Source organism: Schistocerca gregaria, chromosome 2, assembly GCF_023897955.1.
Source record: "Schistocerca gregaria isolate iqSchGreg1 chromosome 2, iqSchGreg1.2, whole genome shotgun sequence".
NCBI classification, from domain to species: domain Eukaryota; kingdom Metazoa; phylum Arthropoda; class Insecta; order Orthoptera; family Acrididae; genus Schistocerca; species Schistocerca gregaria.
In genome coordinates this window covers 140,450,656-140,471,302 of record NC_064921.1, presented here as the reverse complement: position 1 = coordinate 140,471,302, position 20,647 = coordinate 140,450,656, and the positions used below count along the sequence as shown (strand labels likewise).

The 20,647-nt window shown below is 45.0% G+C and overlaps 1 protein-coding gene across 1 annotated transcript in view; it reads right to left on the bottom strand.

Moving 5' to 3' along the window:
* Nucleotides 1–20,647, bottom strand: part of LOC126336521 (glypican-5-like) — a 1,532,390-nt gene that overhangs the window by 119,825 nt on the left and 1,391,918 nt on the right. Inside the window, exon 6 of the mRNA XM_050000310.1 lies at nt 15,474–15,636. Within this exon, the coding sequence (XP_049856267.1) occupies nt 15,474–15,636 (163 nt within the window). The remainder of the gene's footprint in view (nt 1–15,473; nt 15,637–20,647) is intronic.

Genomic DNA, 20,647 nt, shown 5'->3' with positions numbered 1-20,647 from the left:
TGGTGACGTACGAGCCGAGACGTTCTCGGAGTGCTGCTCCAGCCTAATTGAACCAGGCAGAGCAGCGGTGCCGCGTTATGAGGCCAGCACGGCTCTAGGTGGCGCCACCTGCTGCCACTCCTACCTCTTACCCTCTACCCCTGCCCCTACCCTTCCTCTGCACCCCACTGCGCCCCCCTCACCCCCTCCTAAGTCCGCGCGCTTTTAATGAATTTTCCACGCCCCGTCACCACCTGCTGCTACGGCCTCGCTGAGGTGCAGCCCGGCGCGAGGGAACGTGCGGCTGCCTTTACGTTACGCGACTTACGGCAGATTACTGCTAACCGTATTTATACAGAGCTCCAGGGGACCCACGTAGAGGGCTCCAGAGTAGTACACCACGCCGCTTGGTGTAGGGACGTACAGGGTTATTCGTAAGTGCCTCCAGCACTTCAGGAGGCGACTGTTACGAAAACTCCTCTGAAGATCCAAAGAAACAGGTACACAGCAAGCACGCATAAATGCCGCAAGTTTAGAGGAGAAATTTCTCAACCATTCCTTATAAAAACAGGCTTCAGACAATGTGACTGTTACCACTATTCAACTGTGCCCTGGAATACATAATGAGAGAATGGTACAAGGACAACCCAAAGAACATAAAAATTGGAGGTGTTAAAGTGATATTAGTCTGAAGTGCTTGGGATCGGCTGATGACACTGCTCTCCTAGCTAAGAATACACAAGGAACCAGGCATCAAGTTAAACAAGAAACTTACGCAAATGAAACCATCTTCGAAACTACTAATACAGCAGAAATTGACAAAATACTAAAGATGGAAAGAAGAATAATTAGGACATGCACAAATAAACAGTATCAAGTAAATGAGCCTTGGAGAACAGCTTCAAATAAAACAGTGTACAAGAAAACAGAACCAGTAATGAGCACAATCAGGAAGAAGCATATCTCATTCTTTGGACACCTGATGTGAATCCAAGAAAACAGAATTGGTAAGGGAGCAATAGAAAAGTTGTGTAATAGTAAGAGCAGCATTATATTAAGGAAGATCTAAGGGTACTCCAAATTACAGTAGAAGATTTAAAAATACAAAACAATGAAAACCAAAATTCGCAAGACACACAAACCAGGCCTTGAAGCTCAATAAAATGGCTAGAAGAAAAGTAATCAGACGAAGAAAAAAAGAAAATATCTGAAAGAATGAAGAAGTACTGGGCAGACGGAAGAGCAAAACACCCTTCATGCAATACACACATCAAAAAAGTTTTGCATCACCTCGATTCCAGGACTTCCGGAGCCTTTACAGAAAACTGGAATAGAGATCAACATTAACATCATTACCGCCATTTTTATTGTTCATGAAAACCACACATTGCATGTCGTACCACCAGACTGCTGTACACACCGGTACCTCTAATACCCGATAGCACGTCCACTTGCATTGATGCATGCCTGTATTCGTCTTGACCTACTGTCCACAAGTTCATTAAGGCACTGTTTGTCCAGATTGTCCCACTCCTCAACGGCGATTCGGTGTAGATCCCTCAGAGTGGTTAGTGGGTCATGTTGCCCATAAACAGCCTTCTTCAATCTATCCCAGGCATGCTGGATAGGATTCATGTCTGGAGAACGTGCTGGCCACTCTAGTCGAGCGATGTCGTTATCCTGAAGGAAGTCATTCACAAGATGTGCACGACGGGGGCGCGAATTGTCGTCCATGAAGACGAATGCCTCGCCAATATGCTACCGATATGGTTGCACTGTCGTACAGCCGTTACGGCATGTCATCGACAGTTCCTATCTCTCTGTACCCCTCCATGTCTGAACAACATAGCTGTGGTTCACTCCGAGAGGCTTGGACACTTCCCTTGTTAAGAGCCCTTCCTGGCACAAAGTAACAATGCGAACGCGACCTAACCGCGGTATTGAACGTCTAGGCATGACTGAACTACAGACAACAAAAGCCCTGTACCTCCTTCCTGGTGGAATGACTGGAACTGATCGGCTGTCGGACCCCCTCCGTCTAATAGACGCTGCTCATGCAAGGTTGTTTACACCTTTGCGCGGGTTTATTGACACCTCTAAACAGTCAAAGGGACTGTGTCTGTGATATAGTACCCACAGTCAACTTATATCTTCCCGGGTTCTGGGATCCGGGGTGACGCAAAACTTTTTTTGATGTGTGTAATATGTTATACCTAATAATCCGAGTATAGCCACTGCACTGCTGATTGTTATTGAATTGTTATTGAACTGTATTCTATTACTGAATAACATCAAGCTGTATAAACCTTTGTGTAATTTACTGGAGTCATCCAATGAAGAAAATGAAATGATCTTGTCATATTGATGGCCCGGAGGCCCCATCTGGGGAAGTTCGACCGTCAGTTCGCAAGTCTTATTTCAGGTAACACGCGCTGGGCGACTTGCGCATCGGTGACGATGAAATGATGATGAAGACGACACAACATCCAGTCCATCAGTGGAGGAAATCTCAAACCCGATTGTGAATCGATTCCGGGCCCTCTACATGGTAGGCAAGCGTGTTACCACTCAGCCAAGCAGGCGGACAGAGTGGGCCAATGAAGGCCATAAAACAAAAACAAAAAATAATAATAATAAAATGAGAAACGTGCATTTGTATACCACAACTAAGGCTAACATTGTATATTTACGAGCACAGGAGAGTGCACTTGGAAATCGCAAATGGCTGAAATTAGCTTATAGTTTTATAAATAACAGTGGCTTCATGACAGCTAGGGTAGAAAATGGAATTGTCTTTCAAAATTTCTGTTACTTGTGAAGCCTGTAATGGTACTTGAATTACGTAACCATTATGGCACCTCACCTCAACCTCTCGATACCAGCAATATTATACTGTTTTTCTGTAAAATAGTTAACGTATTTCTGTGACAACATTCAGATTTTATTTCATTAATGTAGAGGTACCTCTATACATCGATATGTATATATTGCAATGATATTATTCTTGTGTGTATTCTTTCTTTTGTCACTATGATCTTTGACGTGCTTGTAACTCTGATTTTTGGGCGCGTGAGCGATTATTAGAGTGTCAAGTTTTGGTCGTCATGTTAAAAAGACGAAAAATGGTAGTTAGTTTATGAAATGTGAACTTTAACATCGAGGAAGATATTTTCAAGTATGTTTTATATTGTGAAGTGATGTTTTGGATCGAGTTACGTGATATTGCAACAAAAGTAATAAAAAGGAAGTGTAACTTAAATTTGGAGTGCTGATTACTTTTTTACATCATCATTGTCCCAACTTGCAAAAGTTTAATCTTCAAGGATGGTTTATGAAACACACCAATAAAACTTTTGAATATCGCAGAATAACACCTAGGCCTCTTTGCATCCGAGCTTGGAATCATCACTTACTAGATTTTCAACGATTGAGCCATGAGTTCACAACGAGACCAGCGTGGGAAACACGAAAAGATGAGTGCCTAGTTTATCCATTATTTCAGGAAATGACTTTATTAACTGTTCTCTTATGAAACCTGCCACATAATAAAACTTTGTTGTTGCCCGAAAATGCAATATTTAGCAGCGTGAGCAACACTGCAATCATAATTAATTTTTGACCTTTGTTGTGGTAGGGTTGTTAGAAGCCTTCGAGCCACTCACGTATCTGAGAACTTATTCTGTACCCTCGTACCTTTGTTAAATCTAGTAAATCTGCGTGTTGTTCTTCATTCATGATTCAGTGGATATCGTGCAAGAAAAGGCCTTCACGTGGTGATGAAGTCGTTTGGGTCTGAGAGGCATAACATGTAAATTTGACTTGAGGAAATACAGATGAATGGAAAAAGAGAGAGCAAAAGAGGCTGAAATATTTTAAAAAATCGTTTATTTTTTCCACGGTGAATTATTCCAATTCTCATTACAACCTAAGCCAAACGGATACCTATTGCTTTGCTTACGCTATTCACTTCGCTGGCTACGTTCAGCATGTATACATAGAAAATTTCTAGCCTTTCTTGGACTTGTATAAGAAAAAAAAAACGTGTTTTCTGTCCCGGAACTGTGCAGTTAACTCTACGAGAGCGAAAAGTTTTTAAATTACTGCAGCGCAACATTGGGTGACGAGAGGCAGCTGTTTCCCTTGAGTAATGCAGCAGGGACCTGCCCGCAGTATGGCGCGGTCGGTTTGTTGCACAGAAACGGCAACTCTTAACTGAGCACCGCGTCACTCAGCGCCTGAGAGGTCGTTCTGGCAGCAAGCAAACATCCTGCAAACAGGCTCTTCAAATTTACTGCGACCAGTTCCTTCTCCGAAAGAAGATAATAAAAAAGAAAGCGAGAGAGACAGTGTGTGTGTGTGAGAGAGAGAGAGAGGAGCAATTTTAATTAAAACCGACACCAGCTCGGTGCACCCTGCTGTCTCCCTGAACCACGGCACCTTTACTAAAGGAGGACCGACTGTGTGCGAACGCTGCGCGCCTTTATTCCCAGCGTGGCGACCCGGGCAGGAGCACACTTTAATTAATTCTTATTCTGTCGTGCTGTCCAGCTTCTATTGGTTAGCTGGTAACCCTGGATACGCTTCAGCCCACCACCGACCATTCTTTTTTTTATTCCTTTTTTTATTTGTTTTACGCGTGTCTCCGCGCTGGTTTCTCAAGAACTTCGACTCTCCACCTCCCAACCAATGATTGATGAACGAATAACATGGCCAACCCTTCATACGTGTCGTTAAATCGAGCAGCGAAGGGTCGAATATTTTTGTCGTCGGGAAGAATCTCGTAGTCCTTCAGAGGTAATACGACATGGCTCGTTCATAACCACAACCACAAGACTGCTTTCACACAGGTTTAACTTAGTTGCTGTAAAGCAATGTGGACAAATACGCCACACAAGCTTTCGTTCAACTTTCATTTGTTTATAACATTTTCATATTTTTGGGCCTCAATCTTGTGATAAAGTTTGAATGATATTTCAACCACTTGACTGCACGAACTTCTTCGTTTTCTGTTACTACCAAGATTTTGGTCTTAAGTCATTATCAAATACTACACTAAAAAAGTTTTGTACAAATGCTTAGAAAATAAGAAGAACCACAATTTAACTTCAGTATGCATTCCAGTGTCAGATTAAAAATTATCGAAATAATAATACTTACATGTTGGCTACAATTAGATTTTGTTAAGCGAAGTCAGCGCCAAAATCTATTGAACTGGCTGTTCCAGCATCCAGCTAAGTGGAAAATCACAAAAATATGTAGCAGAAAGGTAGCAAGCATGTTTTTCAACCGTAGATCGACTGAGCCACAGAATGAACATCAAGACAGTCGTTACATGCGAAGTAAACACGGTTTGAAAATATACTATGGAACTTGCTGGTTGGCTGGTGGTCAAAAATGAGTAGCGTAGGTTGTAAGTCTACGCTGCATATTTCATGACTACTCAAAGATTTATAGGTCCCCCCTCACTCTCCACCCGCCCCCGCCACAAACCCCTTTCACATATATAAAAACATCACATCATTATACGAGTCGTGCATTTAATATTTCATATTTTATGCATTATACCTCTTCTACAACATATAATGTATTAATGGCAAACTTTCGTAATTTTGTGTACCACAGTACACTATTGATCTAAAGTAGCCGGACACCTGGCTGAAAATGACTTACAAGTTCGTGGCGCCCTCCATCGGTAATGTTGGATTTCAATGTGGTGGTGGCCCACCCTTAGCCCTGATGACTACTTCCACTCTCGCAGGCATACGTTCAGGTGCTGGAAAGTTTCTTGGGAAATGTCAGCCCATTCTTCACGGAGTGTTGCACAGACGAGAGTTATCGATGTCGGTCGGTGAGACCTGGCACGAAGTCGGCGGTCCAAAAAACCCCAAATGTGTTCTATAGGATTCAGGTCAGGACTCTGTGCAGGCCAGTCCATTACAGTGATGTTATTGTCGTGTAACCAATCCGCTATACGACGTGCATTATGAACAGGTGCTCGATCGTGTTGAAAGATGCAATCGCCATCCCCGAAATGCTCTTCAGCAGTGGGAAGCACGAAGATGCTTAAAACGTCAATGTAGGCCTGCGCTGTGATAGTGTCACGCAAAACAACAAGGGGTGGAAGCCCCTTCATGAAAAACGCGACCACACTGTAACACCATCGCATCCAAATTTTACTGTTGGCACTGCGCATGGTGGCAGATGACGTTCACCGGGCATTCGCCATACCCACACCCTGCCATCGGATCACTCCACACAACGCTTTACCACTGTTCAATCGCCCAATGTATGCGCTCCTTACACGAAGCGAGGCGGTCGTTTGGCATTTGTCGGTGTGAGTTATGAGCAGCCACTCGACCATGAAATCCAAGTTTTCTCCCCTCTCACCTAACTGTCACAGTACTTGCAGTGGATCCTGATGGAGTTGGGAATTCCTGTGTGATGGTCTGGATAGATGTCTGCCTATTACACATTACCACCCTCTGCAACTGTCGGCCGTCTCTGTCAACAGACGAGGTCGGCCTGTACCCTTATGTGCTGTACGTGTCCCTTCAAGTTTCCACTCCACTATCACATCAGAAACAGTGAACCTAGGGATGTTTAGAAGTGTGGAAATCTCGCGTACAGACGTATGACACAAGTGACACCCAATCACCTGACCACGTTCGAAGTCCCAGTGTTCCGCAGAGAGCCCCATTCTGCTCTCTCACGATGTCTAATGACTACTGAGGTCGCTGATATGGAGTACCTGTCAGTAGGTAGCAGCACAATGCACCTAATACGAAAAACGTATGTTTTTGCGGGTGTCCGGTTACTTTTGATCACTTTGCGGCCGGAGTGGCCGAGCGGTTCTAGGCCCTTCAATCTGGAACCGCGCACCCGCTACGGTCGCAGGTTAGAACCCTGCCTCTGACGTGGATGTGTGCAATGTCCTTAGTTAGGTTTAAGTAGTTCTAAGTTCTAGGGGACTGATGACCTCAGCTGTTAAGTCCCATAATGCTCAGAGCCATTTGATTTTGAACAGACCCACTTTATAATAAGATTCAACCTTTGGATGTGTCTTTTCGCTGTTATAATTATTCTACTCTCTTCTGATGTGTGAGTGTTTCTCATTTAAACCAGTATATCACGCAGGACCCTCTGTCAGAGTGATGTCATATAATGATGCTATAAGCATATTGTTTACATCTTGCATTCACAGATGGCACTATTCTTCCAACGACGTAATTACAGATGTATTCAAGGATAATACTGTTCTTCCAAAAATGTATGAATGAATTTCAGTTTTATGCAACTTAAACTTACAACCTACGCCGTTCATCTTTGACCACAAGTCAAGCAGTAACTTCCATAGTGTATTTTTAGACCATGTACACTGCACATGTAAGTGCTGTATTGTTGTTCATTCTATGGTTCAATTGTTCTATGGGTGGAAAACATGTTTGCTACCTGTTTGCCATACATTTTTGTGATTTTGTACTTATCAGCATGCTGGGACACCCAGTTCAATACATCTCGACGATGGCTTGACTTAATAAGATCTAATTATAGCCGGCCGGTGTGGCCGAGCGTTTCTAGGCGCTACAGTCTGGAACCGCGCGACGGCTATGGTTGCAGGTTAGAATCCTGCCTCGGGTATGGATGTGTGTGATGTTCTTAGTTTAGTTAGGTTTAAGTAGTTCTAAGTTCTAGGGGACTGATGACCTTAGAAGTTAAGTCCCATAGTGCTCAGAGCCATTTGAATCATTTGAACCTAATTATACTCAAAATACAAGTAGTATTATTTCGATAATTTTTAATCTGACATTGGAATGGCATAATGATGTTAAAGTTCGGTCCTTCGTAGTTTCTATATATTTGTACAAAACTTCTTTTCAGTGTTATACCTGATGATGACTTAAGGCCGAAACCATGACTGTAATATAAAATAAAGAAGTTAACACGGTAAAATGGCAGCAATGTCATTCAGACATATGATTTGTTTGACCGAGGACGCAAAAAATATCTGTTACCACAGTAATTATGGGTTACAACGCCATTTCAGTAGATCTGGTCGATTGCGCACATCATTTTGTATACACGGTCTGCAATGTTATACACTATCTCGACAAAAGTATTCGGACACCCCTTTGTGTCACGATGTCACGAGAGGCGGAACCACCAGTATAAAAGGAAGCGTGCATGAACAGTAGCAGCAAAAGGGTCGGGCAGTAGAGGACAGTGATTTCGAACCTGGAATAGTCATTGGATATCACCTGAGTAACAAGTACGTCAGGGACCTTTCAACTGTTCTGATGCTGTGCAAGTCGACTGTTGCTGGTGTGACTCTGAAGTGGAAACGCGAAGGGACATTCACAGCTAAAACAAGTCCAGTCTGATCTCATGTACTGACGGACTAGCACTGTCGACCATAGTGGGGGGTGACTGTAAAAAACCGAGTGAAATCTGCGGAATCACAAGTGATTTATGAAGTGCAACAGTCCAGCCAGCACAATGCCTGTGCGTAGAGAGTTAAAAAGAATGGGATGCAATGGTCGATGAGCTCCTCATAAGTCATACATTTTAGTCGCCAGTGTTAAGAGACGCATGAGGTGGTGTAAAGGCGACGCCACAGAACAGTAGATGACTGCAAACGAGTGGTGAATCTCGCCATATCCTTTGGAAATCCGATGGAACAGTTTCTGTTTGGAGAAAGCCCGGAGCACGCTAACACCCATCATGTGCAGTGCGAACATTGAAGTACTTAGGAGGCGGTGTTACGCTATTGGAGTGTGGCCTGACCCCATACTGAGCTTCAGAAGTTGCTAAATACGGAAGGATATAAACACATTTTATGCTATTGGTTCAAATGACTCTGAGCACTAAGGGACTTAACAACTTCTGAGGTCATTAGTCCACTAGAACTTAGAACTACTTAAACCTAACTAACCTAAGGACATCATACACATCCGTGCCCGAGGCAGCGTCGAGGGTAACTGCAGCCATGGTCTCCGAGATGATAGTCCATGTTGCTGCAAACTTAGTATATCACCATACAGCGATGACCAATCTATACAGTATTGATTCCTTTCCCTTGTGGAAAGAAAACAGAAGTAGGCTTCGGAGTTTTGGTTGCCACTCCAGTTTCAGACAGCCAGACCACGGGCTTTGTCGCCGTGTAGGATGCTTTGCTGGGATGTATCTGTGTGTTCTCTACAGAGAACACGTAAAAAGAAAGACTGGCGCTATTCATTTAGAGAAACTTACTGGTAGCCCAAATTGCAAACTTGAAGACATTCCGAGTGGAGACCAGTAGACCACTCAGTGCGGTATGTGGCGGAGGAATTGGCGCACACGTTTGCGCCAAGCTTCCCCGCCGGAGCAACGCCTGTCCCTGCTTATTTTGGTCGGTGCGGGAGCGAGAGGCGTTCCACGTCGCTGCGTCGTAAATACCATCGCGGCTAACTCGGGAGGAATCCCTCTGCGTCTGCGTTGCGAATGAGTCTTCCATAAGCACACGAGACGACGAGCGCAAAAATCCTCACTTTCTTTGTGCCGTCGCACAGTGGCCCGGTAATACCAGTGAACGGGCCTACACAGTCGTACAGCGAAGGAGAGCAACGAGGAACACAAGGCAAACGAAAGACAGCCTGTAAGTGTACTCTGCCGACAGACAGACAGAGCGGCAGTAGAAATAGCGACTCGGGAATACCGCGCACAGTCCGTCATCTCCACGCCAGACTGCCTGCCGCCGCAGCCCTGAAGTGAGCGCGCTCTCGTGCTTTAAGTGATACTGCCTTGGAAGCCCATTCACAACAGGAGTAGTTGAATCCCTGTCGTTGTCAATTCAACACAGACTAGTGGAGATATACTTCTTCATCGAACAATCAATATTCTACAGTACTGGCCATTAAAAATGCTACACCAAGAAGAAAATCAGATGATAAACGGGTATTCATTGGACAAATATATTATACAACAACTGACATGTGATTACATTTTCACGCAATTTAGGTGCATAGATCCTGAGAAATCAGTACCCAGAACAACCACCTCTGGCCGTAATAACGGCCTTAATACACCTGGGCATTGAGTCAAACAGAGCTTGGATGGCATGTACAGGTACAGCTGCCAATGCAGCTTCAACACGATACCACAGTTCATCAAGAGTAGTGACTGGCGTACTGTGACGAGCCAGTTGCTCGGCCACCATTGACCAGACGTTTTCAGTTGGGGAGAGATCTGGAGAATGTGAAGCCAGGGCAGCAGTCGAACGTTTTCTGTATCCAGAAAGGCTCGTACAGGACCTGCAACATGCGGTCGTGCATTATCCTGCTGAAATCTACGGTTTCACAGGGATCGTATGAAGGGTCGTAACACGTCTGAAATGTAACGTCCACTATTCAAAGTGCCGTCAATGCGAAGGAGAGGTGACCAAGAGGTGTAACCAATGGCACCCCATACCATCACGCCGGGTGATACGCCAGTATGGCGATGATGAATACACGATTACAGTACGCGTTCACCGCGATGTCACCAAACACGGATGCGACCAACATGATGCTGTAAACAGAACCTGGATTCATCCGAAAAAAATGACGTTTTGCCATTCGTGCACACAGGTTCGTTGTTGAGTACACCATCGCAGGCGCTCCTGTTTGTGATGCAGCGTCGAGGGTAACTGCAGCCATGGTCTCCGAGCTGATAGTCCATGTTGCTGCAAACTTCGTCGAACTGTTCGTGCAGATGGATGTTGTTTTGCAAACGTCCCCATCTGTTGACTCAGGGATCGAGACGTGGCTGCACGATCCGTTACAGCCATGCGGATAAGATGCCTGTCATCTCGACTGCTACTGATACGAGGCTGTTGGGATCCAGCACGGCGTTCCGTATTACCCTCCTGAACCACCGATTCCATATTCTGCTAACAGTCATAGGATCTCGAACAACGCGAGCAGAAATGTCGCGATACGATAAACCGCAATCGCGATAGGTTACAATCCGACCTTCATCAAAGTCGGAAACGGGATTATACGCATTTCTCCTCCTTACACGAGGCATCACAACAACGTTTCACCAGGCAACGCCGGTCAACTGCTGTTTGTGTATGAGTAATCGGTTGGAAACTTTCCTCATGTCAGCACGTTGTAGGTGTCGCCACCGGCACCAACCTTGTGTGAATGCTCTGAAAAGCTGATTATTTGCATATCATAGCATCTTCTTCCTGTCGGTTAAATTTCGCGTCTGTGGTGTAGCAATTTTAATGGCCAGTAGTGTAATACTGAATGAGGAACCTGACGCAACCCCAATTATGCGCTGAAATACACAGAACGCGTTTCGTTATAAAATATCAATCTTCTTTTGTTTTCAAGGAATCGATAAAAAGTTTTTGTCAAAAAGACACGTGGGCTCGTAATTTCAATATATAGTTGATGCTATTGGCTCTTGTTTCAATCAACATACACTCATGTCCAAAATTAAAGCAACACAACGCTTTTTCCCCGTCCTGTGTCTCATTCGTGATATAATCATACAAACTGTCAATAGATGTCCGTACGGTCGTGCTCTGCACTAAAAATGGCATTCCGGTCAACAGACAACTACGACGATGGCGACGTCAGGGCACGTAACAAACGGGATAGCGTTTGCCAATCACAATCGCTGTGTTCACAGTCACAAGCGACACAGTACGGAACAAGAAGAGACCTACCAGAGTCTCTGAGGAAGAGGGCCATTGGGAAAATGGAAGGAGGATAGTAGCAAACTGATGTAGCCCTACGGCTTAATGTGAATCGTCCTGTTGTTTCTCGGATCTGGCGACAGTTTATAGAGGCCGAAACTGCATCCCGAAGGCCAGGGCAGAACCGACCACGTGTGACCTCAGAAAGAGAGTACATTTATTTGACTGTAAGGGTACGACGGTACCACCTTAGTACTGCATGGCAATTGGCATCTGACCTCTCAGCATCGACTGAACGTGTTGTATCGATGCAAAATATGTAGAGAAGGAGTCAGCAGAATGGGCTTTACTGTCAGAGACATGCTGTATGTCTACCTCTGACGCGTCTTCACAGAAGGGAGCGTCTAGAGTGGAATCGTCAACATGCCACTTGGACAATCGAAGAGTCGGCCAGTTTACTTTTCACAGATGAGACCCGATCTGATCTGGAGAGAGATTCTCGACAGATTCGCATCTGGAGGGAACGGGGAAACGATTTCGGCACCGAAACATTGTGGAAGAGACTTGCAATGAGGAGGATCTCTAATGATGGGGACATGGATTATGTTGACCATTCGTTACCGGTTCATGAAAGTGTACGAGTCAATCGGCATGGTTTTATTGCCGTCAGGTACCGTGACGAATCTTGGGACCTCACTTGCGGCTATTGTGAGGTGCCGTGGATCCAGACTTCTCATTGATGGACGATAATGCTCGACATCATAGAGATCAGATGTTTTATGTTTTCTTGAAAGTGGAAGATGCTGCACGCATGGCATGGCCTGCTCGCTCTCCATATTTTAACCCCATAGAGAGTGTCTGGGACGCATTAGGGAGACAGGCTGCGTCGCGTCAGCATCCACCAATTACTCTTCAAGACTCGCGAGCACCTCTGCAGGAAAAATGGGCAGTATTGCCTCAACATAAGACTGATGACATCATTCACAACATGTTCCGCCCTTGTCAGGCATATGTTGGAGCCAGATGTGATCACACCGCGTACTGAGCACATTAACCAGTTGTCGGAATGTGTGTGTAAACCACTTAAGTTGGAAAAAACGCAGAACATTTTTGTCTATTGTCGTGTGTGTTGCAGTTGTTTATGTTTTGTATTCTTTACATTGTTTCTACTTTACATCACTCTTTTATATTGTTATGTGGCAAAATAAATCAAGATTTCCGTTTGTTGCTTTAATTTTGGGTACCATTGTATTAAGGTAAGTATTATTGTTTTAATAGAATGTTGTAATTTATTTTAGTAAATGCTACCAGACTATACTTTTGCTGTGTAATCACTGTCAAACGTGCTTCTCATGCCGGGCTGCAGCTTTATACAAAGCAAATACGACGGAATTTAAAAAAAAATGCGTTATACATTTTTGTAGTGGGAGTTACGTGGCAGTCTTCTCTGAAACTGTCCCCCGCGACATATTTTAGAATCTTTTTTTCTCATTTCTCTTGGTGAAATGGTTACTGACGGTGCAGACAAGATGTCCTGTCGATTTCATTGATTTCTGCTCAATTCTCTTTTTTAGTACGGCGGAAGGACTGCACAGCTCGAAATCTAAGGCATGACGAGGGATGGATAAGAATCTTGTTAAGAGGAGTTGGCCACTAAATACGTGGCAAAGTCGCAGCCACAGGTACACGAATAAGCATTCAGTTTCTTCATTCCACGTTCTCCTGTCAGGATTTGGGACGGTCGCCTTCCGTCGAAAAGACACAGTATTTTTCTTATGTGAATGCGCGGTGTCCGGAAGAACAGACACCACGCGGAATCCGCAGTTGTTATGCATTATATGAAAATTGAAGGCGGAAAGAAGAAGAAATGAAGAGAAACGGAGGGGGTTACTTGTGTCAGCTACATCGGATCTCGGGTCCGAATCCCTGTCCGGTAGACATTTTCACTCGTCGCTGCTGATTCCGTTGACAGCAATGATCCCTTCCTTTTTCGTTCCTTTCTTCTTCTCTCCATCTTCAATTTAAATACATAGTATTCTTCGCAGAATCCTTTTAGCAAGATAAGAGGCCTGTATTGAGTTGTCGCTTTAAAGAAGGCCGTATGAATTTTCGTTACGATACCTCGAAATAACGTGGGATTTAACCTTTCAGAATCCGAATTTTCGTTACAACACCTCAAAATAACATTGGCTTTCAGAATCCAGCGTTGTGGCTGGTTCTTACTATGTGTTTTTATAGAGCACATACTATCTCGGCCGCGTGTACGTTCCAGGCTTCTTCTAGGTTCTTTTGAATATTGTGCCAGGCAGAGGGTGAGATTTTCTGCCCTCCTCCCTTCTTTAGAGCACTGCTGGTTGAAAACAGTAAAAACCCTCAAGAGTGGGAGATTGTTTAACACCTTTACTTATATTTTATTGTACTGACATCGCTATACTTGTCATTATTGTCCAGCGAGTTCCTGCTCTGGCGAAAAAGCAGTCAAGTTGCCGAGCGTCCTAAACGAGGACGCTTCTCGCTATCGTTCTGGAGAGTGATGACTTCACGTAAGGCTACGGAAGAGTAATGACAGAGGCTGCTGGGCGACTGATGGGGCGAGCCTTGCGGTAGTGCAGAACGATGTTTCCACTCGAATACTGGGTGCAGAAAAAGATTAGCAGGCCGCTAATGCGCTGCCTTCCGCACAGCGTTGGGAGGCAATTCCGTAGAGACGCGATATTAGTTCATTTCCTTCAGGAGGCAGTTATTTCATTTTAATACCTCGCAGCCAGCTACTTTGCCTTCAGTACGCGCTTTGGCGATCTCACTGGTGTTCGATCCTATTTTGCCGTGTCCTTTCTGTAATTCACTAAGCGTGCTTACAGTAACAGGTCGTATTCGTGTGTTACCTGCGTAACTTTGCATTCAACGTGTCCACCCACGTGTGCCAGGCTTACTGTTCACCATTACAGCCCCACTGTCCAAGTAGTCAATGTTCAGTTGTTCAAATAAGTGGGTACCTCAAGTGTCCAACTTTACGACAGTAAATCTGATTGTTGTAGTGCTCTCTTGTGTCTGTTACAGGTTAGATGGTCCCTACTCTCATTAATATGTCCGTGTGCGTGGTGTGGTATCCATATTGTCATGTTTGACTGGGTTACGTCCTGTAGTTTTCATTAAGTAAGATTTTTCCGTTGTGCAACATTATTATTCCTTTAATTAATCTGCATGACTATATGGGGCCCTTTCCTTCTCTGAGATCTGACTTTGGCGTCATAGGCGCATGCAAAATAGACACCCCACACAGACCAAGTATCTTTTCGTGATTGGTGCAGTAAACTTGGAAATGACACAGAGACGTAGCAGTATTTTTCAGCGTTGTAGACAAGTCTCTGTAAACATCGGTCGGAAGTTCTACCATTAATTCGGACATGCCCGAAAGAACAGACATCACATATACCTGTAATTGATTCGCCTCGCTTGGTAATTAATCCACAAAATTCGGTGCGAGCATGGAGGATATAGAAGAGGACTGCGGATAGGTTGCGATAGGTGAGAGTCTGGGTCAGACGGGAATCGGACCGAGATATTCCACGCATTTTCCAGACGGCGCAGTGGTTCACGCGACTCCCTACCAAGCAAGAGATCCTGCGTTCGAGTATCGGTCCGGAAGACCATTTTGGCTCGTCGCCGCTGATTCCGCATCGGAGCGCTCGTAAATTTTGCGCGCCTGCAGGAAACGCAGCACGACCGCTTTTGGTAGCTTTCTGTGGTCGCAAAGGGCAGCAGTGTGTTGACGTAGAGCAGCCGTGCTGCGATGACCTGGCGCGCGCTGTGTGCATTGCGGTGCGGTACTCACTCTCCGACGCGCTGGCCGTTCCAGCAGTCGGCCGTGTCGCGGGTCTCGGCGAAGCTCTCGTCGGAGCACAGCGACTCGGCCAGGTTGGCGTAGAAGCCGCGGCTCCTCGTCAGGCTGGTCAGGAAGTGCTGCAGCTTCGAGGACAGCGTGTCCTGGCCCGACCCTGTTGGCAAATAACATATGTAATAACGTATTCCACCGAGAGCCTAGGAGTATGTTAAAGGAAAAAGGCTGACACTCAGCTACTTTGCACTGCCCTCCATCGATTTTCATAGCTGTGCTAAAAGTAGAATAATTTAAAATTTTACGAACTATGTCGTCTTTCTAACGTACGAACCCTACATCTACATCTACATGATTACTCTGCAATTCACATTTAAGTGCTTGGCAGAGGCTTCATCGAACCACAATCATACTATCTCTCAACCATTCCATTCCCGAACAGCGCGCGGGAAAAACGAACACCTAAACCTTTCTGTTCGAGCTCTGATTTCTCTTATTTTATTTTCATGATCATTCCTACCTATGTAGGTTGAGCTCTACAAAATGTTTCGTAAATAGATCTCGCCGCGACGAAAAACGTCTTTGCTTTAATGACTTCCATCCCAACTCGCGTATCATGTCTGCCACACTCTCTCCCGTATTACGTGATAATACAAAACGAGCTGCCCTTTTTTGCACCGTTTCGATGTCCTCCGTCAATCCCACCTGGTAAGGATCCCACACCATGCAGCAGTATTCTAACAGAGGACGAACGAGTGTAGTGTAAGCTGTCTCTTTAGTGGACTTGTTGCATCTTCTAAGTGTCCTGCCAATGAAACGCAACCTTTGGCTCGCCTTCCCCACAATATTATCTATGTGGTCCTTCCAACTGAAGTTGTTCGTAATTTTAACACCCAGGTACTTAGTTGAATTGACAGCCTTCTGAATTGTACTATTTATCGAGTAATCGAATTCCAACGTTTTTCTTTTGGAACTCATGCGGATCACCTCACACTTTTCGTTATTTAGCGTCAACTGCCACCTGACACACCATACAGCAATCTTTTCTAAATCGCTTTGCAACTGATATTGGTCTTCCTATGACCTTACTAGACGGTAAATTACAGCATCATCTGCAAACAATGTAAGAGAACTGCTCAGATTGTCACCCAGATCATTTATATAGATCAGGAACAGCAGAGGTCCCAAGACGCTTCCCTGGGGAACACCTGATATCACTTCAGTTTTACTCGATGATTTGCCGTCTATTACTACGAACTGCGACCTTCCTGACAGGAAATCACGAATCCAGTCGCACAACTGAGACGATAGGAGTCGCTTGTGAGGAACGGTGACAAAAGCTTTCCGGAAATCTAGAAATACGGAATGAACTTGAGATCGTTTGTCGATAGCTGCCATTACTTCGTGCGAATAAAGAGCTAGCTTCGTTGCACAAGAACGATGTTTTCTGAAACTATGCTGATTGCGTATCAATAGATCGTTCCCTTCGAGGTGATTCATAATGTTTGAATACAGTATATGCTCCAAAACCCTACTGCAAACCGACGTCAATGATATAGGTCTGCAGTTCGATGGATTACTCCTACTACCCTTCTTAAACACTGTTGCGACCTGCGCAATTTTCCCATCTGTAGGTACAGATCAATCGGTGAGCGAGCGGTTGTATATGATTGCTAAGTAGGGAGCTATTGTATCAGCGTAATCTGAAAGGAACCTAATCGGTATACAATCTGGACCTGAAGACTTGCCTTTATCAAGCGATTTGAATTGCTTCGCAACCCCTAAGGCATCTACTTCTAAGAAACTCATGCTAGCAGCTGTTCGTGTTTCAAATTCTGGAATATTCATTTCGTCTTCCCTGGTGAAGGAATTTGGGAAAACTGCGTTCAATAACTCCGCTTTAGCGGCACAGTCGTGGGTAACAGTACCATCGGCACTGCGCAGCGAAGGTATTGACTGAGTCTTGGCGCTTGTGTACTTTACATACGACCAGAATTTCTTAGGATTTTCTACCAAATTTCGAGGCAATGTTTCGCAGTCACCCTAATCACAGTAGATGTCCCAGAGGGCTTCGCTGCAAATACCAAAACAGGTGAATACTCGAGCCAAGCTAGAACAATGCTCCAGAGTGGCGCTTGACTTCGGATCCATGTCTAACGACTATGACCTTTTTTGTGCAAACAATAATTTACTCATTAAGTAAATTAAAACGGTTAGAAACAAAAGAAATAATTTCTACATAACAGCTCTAAAAATACTTGTATTTCATAAATATTATGTAGCACGCGCAGCAGACAGCACACCGCAACAGGCCTGTGACACGCCCTTCTCACACACGTCACGTCACGTCACGTCATGTCACCTCAATTCATGTGACATCACGTCACGTCATGTGGCATGGTCCAAGACCCACGAGAGACAGAGGAGCCGTGGCGCGTACGTCACATCACGTGACACTGAAGGTGTTACGACTGCCCGCAGCCGTCTGCGGCGGAGAGGGAGTAACTATTTCAGATGAGTTTAGTAATTCTTGACTGCCCATTTAAATGCATCCAAGCTGTCGATATCACACGGCAAGGTAAAGACCTTCTGTAGGTAGCTTTTCTTTTAACTAATGATTTGCTGTCGGCCCTACACGAAGCCAACCGTTCGCGAAATGTAGCGGTCAAGGCGACTAGTGTGACGTCACAAGTTCGCTGCGGGGTCCGTATTTCTCGTAGGCCCCGTTGTGGTCCCTGGAGTCGGATAAAGCTGCCCGCGCAGCTAAAACAAGCTAGTGTCGTAGTCAGTCTACATGGTTACAACATATGCGCCGGCTTCTTGGCGACTTGCAGGGTTTGTACCAAAAGTTATGAGAGTAGACCAACAGGGCTAGAGCGACGCGGTTTGCAGAGGAAAGGGTGGTGAGGAGAGAATGCTTGTCGAAAAAATGTGATTTGACCAAGTCGCCTCCGAGCAGAGTGAGGAAAGTGTCGAGCTCAGTGCGTCTTGGTAAAATGGAAATGAGTGAACGGCATCGTTGACCGGGAGGACCCCTTCAGGGATGTTCGGCCGCCAGGTGCAAGTCTTATTTCATTCGACGCCACATTGGGTGACTTGCGCGCCGGTAGTGCGTCTTGGTGACACGTCGAGATTAAAGATGTAACGGTGGATCGTGCAACGATAGGCAATCAAATTCCATATTTACCTGAAAAAAATCGCTGAGTCTGGTTCGGGAAACCTCAGCCATACCCCAACTAAGAATTAACAAGTGTGACAAGATGTTACGGGAAGACCGAGGACACTTCGATGATAACGAACGATGTCCCAGACGATTCAAAAACATTTTGAACGAGGATCGAGAGTAAGAATGAGAGCAGAGAACTGCATTATGCCAAAAGCGTATCTTAACCTGATTTTGAGAGACGAAGTAGGGATGAGCAAGGTGTGCGCAAAGATCGTCCCAAAACTGGTGAGCGATGAACAGAAACAAATCAGTGTGATGCAGTGTCGCGAGTTCTTGGAACACCGCTAAAGTACCCTAATTGCTTGGCCAGAGTGATGATAGATGTTGAGACGGATTTCAAGTACGATCCTCAATCACGGTTTGTTGGAGGGGGTAAAAGATTCTTCGACTCGCAACCGTAAGTATGTTCCTGAAGACGCCTTCCAGAAAGCCTATGCAGACTGAGCATAGCAGTCACACGGATGGAGAAGGGTTTGTACGTTAAAACGCAGTAAATCTCTTTAAAACAGTTATTCTTGACACTCCGTGGATGGGCCCTGTACGTTGCGAGTTTGGACTATGTTTGATGTTTGGCTAGATTTCTCTTGTACAAGAACTTGCACTGCTGCACGGTCTTCATTCTTCGTGTGACCACAGCCACATAGAAGTTTGCGTAGTTCGCCGAACTCTCAAGCTGTACAGAACTTGTAACTAGTACTTTTGTTCATACGAAGAGAGCAAAGTCACTATTAAAATAAATATCAATTCCAAAATGTGTGAGTGTATTTAAATAAATTATTTTAAATAAATTTATTAGAAATAATAGTGCATATATACGTCAAACAGAATTATATGAAACAAACCTGTTGCCATACGAACAATGATGGAAGTGGGAAGTGTTAGACGTCGAAGCACCCATCTGATGTATATTAAAATTCGTGAAGATCTTTATTACACCTGCCCGAACAGCCGTGCGCCTCGAAGTACCGCTTCCGATACGGGAGTGTGCGTCGGGCCCGGATCGAACCCTACCTGGCTGATTAGCGAGGGAGGTCAGTGTGTCAATCAGCCCGGACGCGGCTTTTAGGCGATTTCTTACATCCCACAAGGTGAATACCTGACTGGGTCCCGTCTCAATTAACAAAAACGTTCTCTCACCTTCACATGGATAACGCAATATGCAGTCAGTTTAGGTACATATATTCTGTCCCGGGGGTTAACGAGGTGGCAACCGGCCACTCGTGAAACTGACCATGAAAAATCCGTTAACAATCATGCTGAACCTGCAACGATGCAGGACAAGGAACAAGGAAAAGAAGAAGTGGAGATGTTCACCGTATAACGAGTATTAAATTTTAAACTTTCATCTAATTTGGAATGGATGTCTATCGTTTATTTGTATATACGTTGTGGCATGGAAAAGAACGGCTGCCGAATGTCAATTTCAAAAATTAGTTTCCATGCCAGAAACAAATGCTTTTGTCAGTTCGTGAATATTGCTGGCTGCAGGCTGGTATGCAGGCATTCGTCCCTTCATCGCATTCCCAACGTGCACTATGCTGTACGGGCGACAAACAAGGTGACTATTCATGCAGTCAAGGACCAGTACAAAGTTGAACGCGTTCGCGCTGTGAAATGAAGTGACGGGTCTTACATTATCTTGCTGGAATATGTCATTTGCTATGCACTGGTCAGGAAGTATGTGACATCAGGTATTGCTATTTCTGCCTTCTTGCTGCAGAGTGACGAGCATTCGGCCTCCCGTGACAACTACCAGTTCAGCCCTGTTGACATATCTAACAGCTGTCCGCATCACGATTCCAGGAGTTGGAGGTGTTGGAGGCTGCTCGTATGACCTTTTACCACGCCATCTGCGGACACGTTGGTGCTGATGTGAACGCCACAAACAGAAGCGAGGCTCATGACCTAACACCAGAGAATTCCACTCTACGTCCCAGATGACTCT